Here is a 14,988-nt window from a genome sequence, read left to right as displayed (position 1 = left end):
TGTGTCTATCCAGGAGGTTCAGCGGTGCACTGCCGATATGAAGATCACGTCCGAGCACTCCAACCACCCTGACAACAAGCACAAGAACAGATACATCAACATAGTGGCCTGTGAGTATACTCTCCACAGCACACACCATGATGCATGTCCTGTCCTATGTCCTTCATTAAGTACCCATAAAACATATTGAATATTGTATATTATTACTTTCAAACACATTGTTTACTCAGTTACTTTCAGAATCAAAGTGTCTGTAATTCTGTGAGCAGAGAGACAGTCGACCCGCAGACTTAGAGCCGATGACTTGCGAACCCTTGATGACTCGTGAGCCCTCGATGACTCGTGAGCCCTCGATGGCTCGTGAGCCCTCGATGACTCGTGAGCCCTCGATGACTCGTGAGCCCTCGATGACTCGTGAGCCCTCGATGACTCGTGAGCCTTCGATGACTTGTGAGCCCTCTATGACTCGTGAGCCTTCGATGACTTGTGAGCCCTCTATGACTCGTGAGCCCTCGATGACTTGTGAGCCCTCAATGATTCGTGAGTTGTCGATGCTCGCGCGAGTCAGTCAATCCAACGAAACAGCCGGCTATGCTTTCATGAGTGGATCTGATTCAGACCAGCGAGTGAAGTCTCTTCTCAAGCTCAGAGTAAAGCAAATCAACAACAAAAGCCATTATTTCACTTCTGAAATAACATACAATATTCTGCACGTAGCCTAGCTAGAGTTACTGTAGATTTGACTGTGTATTGTAGTATGTTAAAAAGCAATTAGGTATGATTGCTATATACTGTACATCAGAGGTCGTACGCATCTGGAGCAACTAGGGGTTAAGTGTCTTGCTCAGGGACACATTGGTTGATGTATTGCAGTGGGAATCAAACCAGGTCTCCCACACAAAAGGCATGTGTCATATCCACTGCGCCAGTGACTCACACAACCGTTTCTGTTTAGTGAGTGACTCTTAATAAACCCGATCCTTGAAAGGAACCGGGTTTGCCAGGCCTAGAGCAGGCGCACATACACTGAGAGGTTTATGCCTCGACTCAGAGGTCCTAGGTTTGATTCCGACCTGTGACAATTTCCTGCATGTCTTTCCCCACTTTCTCACCCAGCTCTCAGATAAAGACAGAAAAGCCCCAAAAAATGATCTTTGGTTCCTCTTATAGGACACTTTTCACTGTAGTTCACTATAAAGGAGAATTTGTAGCAAGGACTGCCAGCAAATGCTTCTAAGAGTAGAATGTGAAGAGAGGAAAAAAAACATCACAAAAAGTCTATGAATTAACAATTAATGTTCTTTCTCTGGAGATCATAAATGTACTCAGTAGATAGACCAGGCCATGTAGGATCAAGATGGTTCTAGATGAAATGCAGCTGGATTGCCCAGATTTGTAGGGTTCTTCTTCAGCCTCTGGGATTATGAATATTGAAAGTAAATTGGCCATCTGGTCATCTATAACCTTGTTGATGATTTTTTGAAGTGGTGGCATGAAAGCAAAGGTCACATAATTGTCCAATAAATAGATTAGGATTCCCCTGGAAGTGTCAACGTCCAAAGTAAATGTCATGTCACCAATTAGATTTTAAGACTTTTTAAAGTTTGCTCCAGAAATCTATCTAGTTCAATAAAATCAGTAGTGGACCTCAAATAGTCACGTCTGGGCAAGCAGAGCATCTTTAAGTGCCAAGGCCAACATTTGTCTGGCGATTTCTGTTACTTTTACAGCCGAATTTGTCTGAAGTTGAAAACCAACCAACTGAGCTCCAACATGAGCCAAGCAAAAACGTACGACATACTTCCAGTTCCAAAGCACCACACGCATGCTTGGCACTCGCCTACATCAATCTGTAATAATTATTCCATGTGTCATACAACAATTTGCCATGTTGAAAGCAGCTCAGCCTTGTGTTTATTACAGTGTGTGCAGTAGCAAAGGGCAGGTCCCATGGTGTTTAGCTGTCTGTAAAAAGCTACACAACCCAGTTTGACCATTATTTCAACCACAAAGGTTAATGTGCTTCGTGGTTGGGAGGGATGCCTTGGCAGCGCACCAAGATAGCAGCATTACTGAACATGGACAGCACCGTGTGTTAGGGTCAGAGTGGAGGTTAGCTCTAGCCGGGGGTTCAGTCACACAGACAGGCTCACTGATTGACTGCTCTGTGTTTTCTCCTCAGATGACCACAGCAGGGTGAAGCTCAGGCCGCTGGCTGGGAAGGACTCCAAACACACCGACTACATCAACGCCAACTATGTGGATGTGAGTGCTTCCACTGGGATATCTCAAACACTGATCTGTGTGCTTGTATGATGACAGGAATCATTTTGGAGATGATGACTGCAAAAACAAATACAAGACAATAAAGAATACAGAGATGTATTATCGTCATTATGTCAAGTTTTGGAAGAATTTGGATTGTAATACATTAAAGAGCTCCTATTATACTCATTTTCAGCTATTGGGTTTTACTAGAAAAGGTTTAAAGGCTTTGATGTTCAAAAAAACACATTATCAAGAAAATCCATATTACCCAGAGCCAGGCGTTTCCCAGCATGCCCTGGGTCTAGCAGTTGGTGAAAAGCAACTGCGCTGCCGGCATCTCCAAACTGCGGCTGCCATTATCCCGTGAGGTCCGCGTTGCCTACGTGTGCATGACGTCAGAGCATATCGGGATCAAAACGGACACAGAGCTTCCCAGAATGCACTGGGCGTGACTCATCTCGAACAAGCCTAATGTCTGAGCTTATGCACCGCCTTCCTGAAAAGCCCCATCTGCTCTGATTGGTCAGCTGGCCCACTCAGTTGTGATTGGTCAACCAAATTCACCAAACAAGATACTGGGCAGGCTGTGATTGGTCATTGGCATCTCCTATGGGCAGCACACAATGGGCTGGCTTTTTCAATCAGTGACATCACTAATTTCAAATTACTAATTTGGAATTTTGAAAAAAAGTGCTGTTTGTGATGGGAGTGAAATGTGTTTGTTGTACTTTATACATCTGGTACATACATAGAAGACTATACAAAACAGTGAAATCCATAAAAACCATAATAGTGGCTCTTTAATGGTGTAATTTCTATCTCATTCATCCATTAGGGTTACAACAAGCCCAAAGCATACATCGCAGCCCAGGGACCTCTCAAGTCCACCTTTGAGGACTTTTGGCGGATGGTTTGGGAGCAAAACACCTGCATCATCGTCATGATCACCAACCTAATGGAGAAAGGCCGGGTATGTTCCGACTCTCACACACTCTTTTACGTTGGGATCTTTGAGGATAACACAGTTGCCTCATATTGTGGCAGGGACTCATCCCTCCACAGCAGACATTTAGACACAATGTAACTAACAAAATCAACTTTGACTAATGGCTAAATTTGATTTGGATGAGCATGCACGAACAATCATGTTATCTGGTGCACCTGCGCTTTTCCTGCTAGGGCCCTGTCCCATCCTGGTGCTAGAGCTGATGAAAACATGTCCAAGGTTTATGAAAGCTGTGTTAGACTTGTATCCGAGTGTCCCCAGAACAATTATTGAACGAGTCTTGTACTGTGACAGAGCATTATATTTATAAAAGTATTTATCATTTCTCTGGAGGTATATGAGGTGGTAGGCCGTTCTCCTTAAGTATAGAAAAGCAGCAGCTGCTACATGCTACTGTGTATGTTTTCCTCAAATGAAAAGGTAGAGGGTCAAAGTTTATTATACATCAGGTCATCATTTTTTAATTAACTTATTCTCATTCTGGAACCCTTCTGGCTGTGTTCAGCCTTGGAAAAAACACTAGAGACCGTATTCTTATGGGATGACAGCAGCCACAATGCCAAATTAGACCAGGGGCATGGAGTAGCTTCCCTACTTCCTACCCACCTAACTTCTGGCGCCAATGCTCGGACCACACCCATCTTCCAACTCAGCCTTTATTTTGATCTCAAATACACACCTGTAAAGTTTCGTGACTGCACCTTGCACGGTTGTGACGCTATCGCGGTGACAAGAATCTGTCTGCAGACACACAGAAACATAATCACCTGACAAACTAGATAGTTCCCTCCGGGATCACATTTTGCCATGGTGATGCACACACACACACACACACACACACACACGGTGAAAACATGCCAACGTCGCTGATAGAAACAGGTATTTGATCTGTTTAATGGATAAAATTATAAATTGAATGAGGTTTCCTGCAACAGATATCGGTAAGATTGACAAACTTTACACCCTCCATAATTTGTTGACAATAATTGTATGTGCCTTCTTATTTTTACTTTGTATATTGTTTACTTGAATGTTAGGTTTGTCTGTGGACCTAATTGGTAAAATATGTCTTGTCTCCACCGTGGGATAGAGGGAAACGTAATTTCGATCTCTTTGTATGTCTTGACATGTGAAGACATTGACAATAAAGCAGACTTTGACTTTGATAATTGTATCTGATTTATTTGTGTTTGTGTGTGTGTGTGTGTGTGTGTGTGTGTGTGTGTGTGTGTGTGTGTGTGTGTGTGTGTGTGTGTGTGTTCTACAGAGAAAGTGTGACCAGTACTGGCCATCAGAGAACAGTGAAGAGTACGGCAACATGGTGGTCACACTGAAAAGCAGTTTAGTGTACGCCTGCTACACTGTCCGCTGCTTCACATTGAGCAACACCAAAGTCAAAAAGGTGAGAATAAGAGAGAGTGACCTCGATGACGTGTTCTGCTAATCACAAACCACAGTGACAGCCTGTCACCTGGCCAACACACATTGAGGTATTTCTTATTACTCATTTAACCCCTGGATACTGACTGTGTAACATACAAAGCATTTCTGTTTCTCTTTGTATTATTCCCCTGCCCCTGCAATATTTAAAACTGATCTGTTGACCAGAAAAAGCACATTATGTTCATATCTGGTTGATTAGACTCAATGTTAATGAAGAATAACATCTCTCATAAAGCGCCAAGCTCTTTAAGCCTTGTGTTGTCTTCCTGTCAAAATTGAAAATCAACACTTTTTTGACGCTTTTTATCAGTTTGTCACTTTTTTGACATTTTCAACACTACGTTACACTAACTTAGTAACTGTAGTATTACAGTTATTTTTGGAAGTTATGGTCAATAAACCTAATTTATAGGAAATTATACCTAATGTTTGAGATAGAAAAGCAGAAATTAGGAGTTATTTAAACTAAAATTAAAGAAATGGATGTTGATGGATAATCACAGACTGGAATTGGTCACTTACTCAATACTATTTCAAAAGCACATCAATTTTTTTTTCCAAATGCTATCAAATTGAATAAGACGCCCCAAAATGAATGAAAGTAGAGATTTGTACTTGCCGAAGAGTGTTGTGTGGAATCAGTCATGTTATTTTGGGTAAAAAGAACATTGATATAGGAAAACGGGTCAATTTGACCCGAGGACAACATAAGGATAAAGACAAACAAATTGTATTTCCAATACCTTTATTCACGATAAAAAAATCCTTCTGTTCCACCAGTGGAAAGATTTTCATATGAAGCAACAGCAGGAAATGTTGGCGTTGCTTCAGCAGGTAATTTGCAGGGCTCCAATGCGGCTGAAAGCCACCAGTAAAAAAGGATGATACGTGATAGTACAAACAGGAACGCAAACAGGGGAGAAACAGCAGAGATTCAGGTAGAAGCTACAGTACAGTACAGTACAGAGAGCTAAACACACAGAGACCACAAAAACAACACCCGGCACAACCTCGTGGTTGACCCTCCTTCCTACCCCAAAGTATCCTGGGTTAGGAAGTTCCTGTAAATTGTCGGTGGGTTATTTGTAGCTATGATTTTCATTAAATTGATTTTTTTACCCTAGAATAAATACATTTTTTTATTTAGTTATTTTTACCATGTGATACCACTGACGGTGACTACATCATATACTGAGTGTTTCCGGCATAACAGAACGAAAGCAGAAAATGCAGAAGCTCCATCTTATGTTGTTCTTTACAAATTACATAAATGTCTAACTGAAAAGAATTATGTTTTAGAAATTCATATGCATTATACACTTAATACTATCCAATCGCAATAAATGAAAATCACAACACAAATCCAATAGGCACCCATGTATTGTGATAGAATTGAATTGGGACAAAAGAATATCGTCCCAGCAGCACAGTTAATGGTGTTTCTTTGTCCCCCCCTTGTGTCCTCCTCTTTTGTCTTTCTATTATTCTCCAACCTAACATCTCTTCCTCCTCTCCTTTCCTTCTTTTCTTCCACCCAGTGTGGGAAGGGGAACCCTAAAGCACGGGTCCAGAGTGAACGGACGGTGCTCCAGTATCACTACACCCAGTGGCCCGACATGGGTGTCCCTGAGTACACCCTGCCCGTCCTCACCTTTGTCCGCAGGTCCTCAGCCGCCCAGAAGCCTGACATGGGCCCCATGCTTGTCCACTGCAGGTAATGTCTCTACTTCCCTCATCACTGTGCCCTCCATCCATCTTTTGGAGACATTCCTGTGTTGTCATTGTACACATGTTCATAGTGAGTGTGGTCATTCTGCGTCTGTCTGTTTGGCTTCGTTCAATTTTGTACACTTGGATTATATAAAAAAGTCTTTTTGGAATCATTGTAAAACGAAAGCATCACTTTCACCTGTTGTGTGTTTGTAAAGCATGCACTGTTTGTATTGCCGCAACAAATGGCACAATCTTATTCAGGTCTTTGTGTTTTTGGCAGAGATATTAACAAATTGACTTCACAGCAATACCGTTGTGTTTTTTTACACTTTCATCTGCTTTCACCACAGCTGCATATCTAAGGCTATATCTACTGTACACTACATTTTGGTTCAAAATCTAATATCTTTTGTTACGTTTACAAACCTCGCGTCCACACTGCTCCGCCATTTTGGAGACATTTGTAAACCCTTGGTGCCCCCGTTTTGGTTTGAATACTCCAGGGTTGCTTTGTAGCATGGATGGGCACAAACAGAGACCTTTGGAAAGTCAGACCTCTTATCAGTCAGGTAGCTTACATACCTTTCAGGAACAGTTCCCCCTCGTCCTTGCTCCAAGCTAGGAAATCCCTGCTCTTACTTTTCACCATTGTTGTTCTTTCTCCAAAGTATTTTCTGTATTTTCAACCTCTACATCCATGATTTCCAACCGCAGAGTAACTTCAGACAATTTGCTTCCTCGTTACACACACACGCGCATGCCGAGTGTGTGTGGATGGTCATGTGATATGCGTTGTCAAACACATTATCAACTCCCATTACGTCAAAAACTGATGCTTGGTCGGGTGCCTTTGGCGTTTGTTTCTGACGCGAATAGTCTCCTTTAGCGTCATATTTAGACGGTCGGGACTCTTACCGTCACTTTTTGACACTCTGGGTCGGAACGTACGTTTAACTTAGTTAGGTTTATAAAAATAGGTTGGGTGGGGTTTTAAAATGTACATTTCAGTGACACGTGGAACAAGAACAGGACAGGAACCCGGGTCTCCTGGGTGAAAGTCCTGTGTTGTTTGAGCCATCCACCCCGGCAACCAACCTTCCAACACTGGTTTTCAGTCTTTAATACTACTCTCTACCGTCTGTACCGGAGTGACAATGGGTTGTCTTGTGTTGATGTAGACGCAGATTGGTTCTGGATTGGAGCTAAAACTCTCCTGTGGAAAGATATTGTTGTTTTCTCTTTGTTTTTCTCTTGCTCGTTGGATGCTTTTATATAGACCTTAGTGGTCCTCTAATACTGTATCTGAAGTCTCTTTTATATAGACCTTAGTGGTCCCCTAATACTGTATCTGAAGTCTCTTTTATATAGACCTTAGTGGTCCCCTAATACTGTATTGAGTTCTCTTTATATAGACCTTAGTGGTCCCCTAATACTGTATCTGAAGTCTCTTTTATATAGACCTTAGTGGTCCCCTAATCTGTATCTGAAGTCTCTTTATATAGGCCTTAGTGGTCCCCAATACTGTTGATCGAGTCTCTTTTATATAGACCTTGGTGGTCCCATATCTGTATCTGAAGTCTCTTTCCCAAAATTCAGCCTTGGTGCAGAATTACAGCCACTAGAACCATTCCCACAATGAGCTTTCCTTAGTATGTGCCATTTCTGAGTCTGTAGCATTTGAGGAGGAAAGTGGCGGTGGGAGGGAGGGTGGGGGTGGCCTTGACCAACTGCCACTTAGCTTATTTGAAAGTCACGATGGGCAAGATTCCAGATCGGCCCATCTGCCGAAGTGTCCTTGGGCAAGACACTGAACCCCGAGTTGCCCCCGATGTTGCGCCATTGGAGTGTAAATGTGTGTGAGTGTTTATCTGATGAGCAGGTGGCACCTTGTACAGCAGAATCGGCCACAGTGTATGAATGTGTGTGAATGGTGAATGGTTCCTGTACTATGTTAAAGCGCTTTGAGTAGTTTTTTAGACTAGAAAAGCGCTATATAAATACAGTCCATTTACATTAAGGATGCCCAGTGCTCGGTTTACACCTATAACCATTTCTAGCCATTGGGGGACCATAGGCAAACTGGGGGAACTCATTAATGTTAAAAAAAACTCATTAAGGGACATTTTCATGCCACGGGACCTTTTAAAAGGAAAACAGTGTAGATGTAGCCTAAGCAGCATCATTGAACCTGCTGTCATTGTTGCCAGCTTGTATTTAAGGGCATTTTACAGTAAGGCAGGCAGAGAAATTACTGGTAATTGTGCACTGACTGTGGCCCCCAGGGGGAGGAGGACGAAGCTCTCCGCTATCATCTGCGCTGTGATCATAGATAATAACGTGTCACAGTGGCTCGCCGCTGCGGCTGCAGACACACCACTCATTACTAGCATTTCGTACCGGCACATACACACACAGATGTCTTCCCGCTCATTATGCAACAACACAGCACACAGAGACACTCACATTCACCCTGCTGTCCTGCTGCGTTAAAGCAACAGGACATCTAAAGTCCTGGATTTGTAAGAACAGCATAAGTGTTAACTGGATCTGTGGCCATGCTGTCAACTTATCGCCATGTAGACACTGTTCAGCAACTCTCTGTTCTTTTTGTTGTATTTTCTTCTTTTCCTCGATGTATTGATCAGTCCTGATCAATAAAAAAAACACATCCCATCACCTGAACGTGAGCGTGCACACCCTAACATGGCTACCATGCCAGTAAAAGGTGGACTTTCTTATGGTCATCGCTTATCCGCAGTTGTATCACAAATAAATGACAAGAATTTGAAATACAGTTTCGTAAATAAATCGATAAGATACAATACACAGTCAGTGACAGGTGACAAGATAATCTCATGCGTGGAAAGTGATGGAAGCTGTCAAAACTGAGGCATACATCTTTAAAGGGAAAGACGTCAAAACATCAATTAGACAATTCTGTCCTAATCTGCTCCTGGGCCGAAACTACTCTAGGACTGTTGAAAAGTCCCTGCAAGATATTCTAAAAGGTACAGCAGTGAGCGAGGATCATTGGCTCTGCTTAGTTAACCCTCGAGGAAATGTGAAGTACTGTGAGGGGAATATTCAAAAGATATATATATATATATACATATATATATATATATTACTGTACCATTTCTCTGGTAATACCTTACACCACAATTTCACTTCACATGGTTTCATTTAGTTCCATTAGCTAATGCTAATGTTATCCATACTGTGACATGTTTGTGATATTGATATTATTATTATTATATCTTTAGGAGAATGTGAAGTCAAGAGTGGTTTAGCCGTTTGCTCAACTTGTTTGGAGATTTTTTTGCGCAAGGTTTATTATTTAAATCTGGTCTTATCTGCTCTGCCGCCCTAATCCAAAGTCCTGTGCATCTGCCACTCTGCACACACACGATAAGATGGGATCAAACTGCAGCGTCTGTTCACACAGAAAATGTTCTCTCTCGCTTCACATAGTCTGCTGTAACAATCAACAGATAACTAGACAAACTAACATCTGACACACCTTGTCACACACACATACACATGCACATACAGTACATACACAAGCACATGCACACACATACACATACACACACATACACAACCACGCACACACGTACATACACACGCACATGCCCACACATACACATATACACACATACACACACACATACACACACGCACATACTGTACATACACACACACATGCACACACATATACATACACATACACACACACACATACACACACACGCACATACATACACACTCACATGCACGCACATACACACATACATACACATACATACACATACACACACATGCACACATACACACACACTTACATACACATACACATGCACATGCGCACACACCCATACATTTGCACATGCACATACATACACATATACATACACTTACACATACACACACACACACCTGCACGTACATACACGCACAGACATACATACATACATATACACACACATATCACACACACACACACACACACACACACTGGCCCATTTACAGAAATGTTAATTAATGTGCATCTTCCTTTATGAATGAATAAAACTAAGCACACACACACAAACACACACACCAAATCCAAACATGTACATAATAAAGATATTTATGATTTGCATGATTGCAGTCCCACAATAATACAAATAAATATCATCATCATATGAACATATGAATCTGGACTTGCACATTGATGGATTAGTGTTTTGCTTTTGCTAAATTGCCGTGTTGATAATGAGTTTGCAATTTGTTTAGGACATTTATCAGAAAGTGCGTTTCTATTTTTTTTTATTAACCAGGTTTTTCCTCTATTTCTCTAATTCATACATGCATAGACCCCTGACATTATGATATCAAATTTGTCTCCACCCACAAGATGCTAATAGAAATGGCTGCTGCAAGTACCTGTATGTTGTGTACAGTAGTGAATGAAATACAAGTCATTGGAAAACACATTTAAGGGGTTTCCCATATTGTTTTTGCAATATTGCTTGTTGTTAAATCCCTCATTTCTTGACAGGCTTTCTACTGTCACCTCTGTAGTCAGTGTTTTTAAAAGCAATTCCATATCCATTCAAATGCTAATTTCTAGAGATGTTCCAATACTGATACAAGAATGGAAAAAGCCTGCAATACTGCCTAAAACACTGGTATCACTATCTGAAAGTACTGGAGTCAATGCACCTGATGAGCAGGTGGCTCCTTGTACAGCAGAATCGGCCACAGTGTATGAATATGTGTGAATGGTGAATGGTTCCTGTACTATGTAAAAGCGCTTTGAGTAGTTTTTTAGACTAGAAAAACCTGCAATACTGCCTAAAACACTGGTATCGCTATCTGAAAGTACTGGAGTCAATGCACCGATCTGATGCAATTTAGCCCCGAAGAAAATCTACTTAAAAGTACTTTATTGCTGTTATTTTTTACATAATGACTACAGCATTCATGGTTTGTGTTCATTCATGTTTCACAAAGAGCTTAAAGCTATAGTGCGTAGTCTCGGTCTCCCCAATGAGGAATTCTAGGTAATGACAACAATAGTCAATCCATCCACATGTCACAAGCCTTCCGTGATCACGCTCATCTCTACTAACTTCCCGTCTGTGTAGCATTCCTCTCATCTCTCTGGCTTGTGTTCTGTTGCAGTGCTGGAGTGGGACGGACGGGGACGTACATCGTGGTAGACAGCATGCTGCAGCAGATCAAGGACAAGAGCACAGTTAATGTACTGGGCTTCCTCAAACACATTCGCACCCAGCGCAACTACCTAGTCCAGACTGAGGTTTGTATGTCTCGCTGCATTTCATGTCGATTAAATTGGCTCCTCGACTCCTCCACTTGCCTCCTCTCCTCTTTGTCCCTCTCATCGAGAGGAAACTATCAGAGGAGAGAGGAAAATGAGCAAATAGGTTTTCTCTAAAGCGTCACATGAATACGTCAGCTGTTTGGACGGAGTTAGCGACTACTTCAGGTGCACTGCTTCCATGAAGGCTGCTCTCATGTTTCCTTGCCTATAGCTCCTTGATGATCGTTCCTCAATGATCGCTCCTTGTTCACACTTCAAGGATCTCTCCTTGGTCCTCAGCGCAGACATAAGAGCTTTGAGACGGCCTTCAATCAAGGAGGGGCGGAACAACATCCGGTTCAACCAATGACCGAGGATCTGTGTCTGTGTCGGAACATAGTAGACTCGTTGAAGATGAGCTCGGTCTGCACAGAATCGATCACTGGCGATCGCCGCCCAATGCATGCTGGGTAGATTTGTGTCCAACTTTATCCCGATATGCTCTGACGTCATGCACACGTAGACAACGATGACCTCACGAAATCAAGGCTGCCACAGGTTTGAGACGCAGGCAGCACAGTTGCTCTACACCGACTGCAAGACCCAGGCGGACCCAGGGCATGCTGGGAAACGCTGGCCTCTCAGCTGATTTAACAGCTGGTTCACAATCGACTCAACATGACGTTTTATATAAAACTTTTATTTATTTGGTATTACGGATCATTTACAGTCTGTTGTTAATTAAAATCAGCAACATGTAGAGCATTTTGAGAGCTACTCTGTCTTGATTAAAGCAACTGGAGACTGATATATGGGTCTGATAACATTTTATAAAATCATTATCGGACCACAGTGTTTCTGTCACTTCCTGTTCAGCCTGAAGGCTGCAGGAAATGGCTGGAAACTGTCCGACTTTACCACAAACTTTTGTCCCTGCCCCCGCAGGTGCAGTCCATCTCCAACAAGCCTAGCATCAGGGTAGCAGTTGGGTTATAAAAGCATGGACAACAACATATGTCTTATTGTTTCCTCTGCTGGGTTCTGCTACAACATTAAGACAAAGACAGTAGGGCTGGGCAATTTATCAGTATATGAGGCTAGATATCGTCTTACATTTTGGATATTGGGATTTGACTGTTCTAGCTGTTTTATTTGCCTTTACCCACTTAGTCATTATATGGGTTAAGTTTGCGCTTCAAAACAGAACTGGACCAGGCAGACAAAGCAGGTTTAAACGGTTTATTGCAAAAATGAGAACTCAAAAGGGAAGCAGGGGAGGCAGGCCGTCAGGTTTGCAAGTGCAGATCTGGATGCAAACTGAGAACAACCGGACAATGCTGGGCGAGGCAAACGGGCAGATGAAGCGTGGCAGAGCAAAAGTCAAGACGAGGTGAAAGCAAAAACAGGGCGCAAAATGGGGCCGAACGTTACCACCCTGACTACAACGAGCGGAGTGTTAGACTGGGTTAAATACTGCAGCAGGAGTAGATGGCTGACAGGTGGTGGAATGAACAGGCAGGTGAAGGGAATCCGAATGGCCACGCTCAGCCTCACACAGGAACACAGACACACAACAGAGAAAAGATCAACAAGTGGAATCTTTTTCCTCAACATAGTGTTTGCTAAAGCTGGCGTCGAGAACCATATCACACAATCTACCATGGACATGTGATTATTTTAGTGCAATTGGAAAAAAACTACATCTGTTACTACATCTCTTCTGTGTTTTGCCAAAGCATTGTAACAACTTTTATAATATCCCCTGTCCCCTTGTCTATGTCTCTGCTGGCAGCAGCTTCTGTTCTACTTATCTGTTATCAATATGTGTTCTGAATTATATTCTTTTTATTTCTGAAAATAACTACTTGCTTCAAACCAAACTGCATATTGCAACTGTTTAGTTTAGTGTGCGTGTGTGTGTGTGTGTGTGTGTGTGTGTGATTTTCAAAGCAGTCACTTTGCTGCACGTCAAGTTTCAAGTCATAAGGAAACCCCAATATGTGGTTATAATGGATACTTTGGTTCTATGGGCATACCAATCACCATCTGCCATACCAGCTGCTGAACATCTGTTTGTCTTTTGTCACCGTTTGGCTGATCCAGGAACAGTACATCTTCATCCACGAGGCCTTGATGGAAGCCATTTTGGGGAAGGAGACGGAAGTGTCAGCCAACCAGCTACACAGCTACTTCCACAGCATCACGACGCCCGGACACAGCGGGCGGACTCATCTGGAGAAACAGTTCAAGGTGAAGGGACGGAGGACATTTACTATTCATTCCACATTAAGTTTGTCATTATACATTATACACAAACATGTGTTTGGGGCGAGGGTGTCTGTGTACTGTATGTGTAGGTATGTATATTTGTGAGGCCCTGTTCAGAGTAGAAAACAAATTCATGATGAGGGTTCAATTCAGTTCAATTTAATTCATATAGCGCCAAATCACAACAACGGTTATCTCATTGCACTTTTCATAAAAGAGCAGGTCTAGACCGTACTCTGTGATGTTATTTACTAATTATTAACCCATCAGTTCCACCAAGAGCAAGCACTAGGCAACAGAGGCAAGGAAAAACTTCCTTTAAGAGGCAGAAACCTCGAGTAGAACTATGGCTCAGAGTGGGGGGGTCATCTGCCTCCACCGGTTGGGGGTGAGAGACAGAGAGAGAGAGACACAGAATGAGAGAGAGAGAGAGAAAGACAGACAGAGACCGAGAAGAGACAGAGAGAGAGAGAGAGAGAAAGAGAGAGACATAGAGAATTGCAGCAGTGGGTGTTGAGCAGGAACATGGAGGCAGCAGGTGACTCCAACCACTCCACAGATCCAGAGCCAGAAACACCTGCAGGAAGCGATAGGAGGAAAGAAGAGAGGGGCGAGAGAGCACAAGACTCCGGGAAAGGGAAGAAGTTGAGTTAGTAACATGCGTTAATGGGATGAGGTTGCATACAGATGGAGAGAAGGAGGAGGAGAGAGGTGCTAAGTGCATCAAAGGTAATTTAGAAGAGTAATTCCTGTTTTTTCATCACAATATGCCATATTCCAACCTGATCTCACAGAATTCAATGAAAATTTGTGGCAGTGTTACAAAATCGCAAAAAAATTCTGTGATGGGCCCAGGGAAGAATTCTGTAAGTCTCTTAAGTTAAGAAAAAGGTTGTGGGTGGGCTTACAGTTCCATGACAGACGGGAAGAACGGGACGGTCTCCTGGGTGAAAGTCCTGTGTTTGACCCGTCCACCCCCCCCCCC

General features: G+C 42.6%; 1 protein-coding gene across 3 annotated transcripts in view; it reads left to right on the top strand.

Annotated features, from left to right (window-relative positions):
* Window positions 1-14,988, top strand: part of LOC116687475 (receptor-type tyrosine-protein phosphatase gamma) — a 571,464-nt gene that overhangs the window by 512,356 nt on the left and 44,120 nt on the right. For all 3 annotated transcript variants that reach the window (XM_032512919.1, XM_032512917.1, XM_032512918.1), the window contains 7 exons: window positions 14-110; window positions 2,183-2,265; window positions 3,104-3,238; window positions 4,542-4,676; window positions 6,256-6,431; window positions 11,597-11,732; window positions 13,839-13,985. In XM_032512919.1, coding sequence (XP_032368810.1) covers window positions 14-110; window positions 2,183-2,265; window positions 3,104-3,238; window positions 4,542-4,676; window positions 6,256-6,431; window positions 11,597-11,732; window positions 13,839-13,985 — 909 coding nt within the window. The remainder of the gene's footprint in view (window positions 1-13; window positions 111-2,182; window positions 2,266-3,103; window positions 3,239-4,541; window positions 4,677-6,255; window positions 6,432-11,596; window positions 11,733-13,838; window positions 13,986-14,988) is intronic.

This window comes from Etheostoma spectabile, chromosome 4 (assembly GCF_008692095.1).
Source record: "Etheostoma spectabile isolate EspeVRDwgs_2016 chromosome 4, UIUC_Espe_1.0, whole genome shotgun sequence".
NCBI lineage: Eukaryota > Metazoa > Chordata > Actinopteri > Perciformes > Percidae > Etheostoma > Etheostoma spectabile.
Note: the sequence above shows the minus strand (reverse complement) of the source record. Positions and strands in the feature narration are given on the sequence as shown.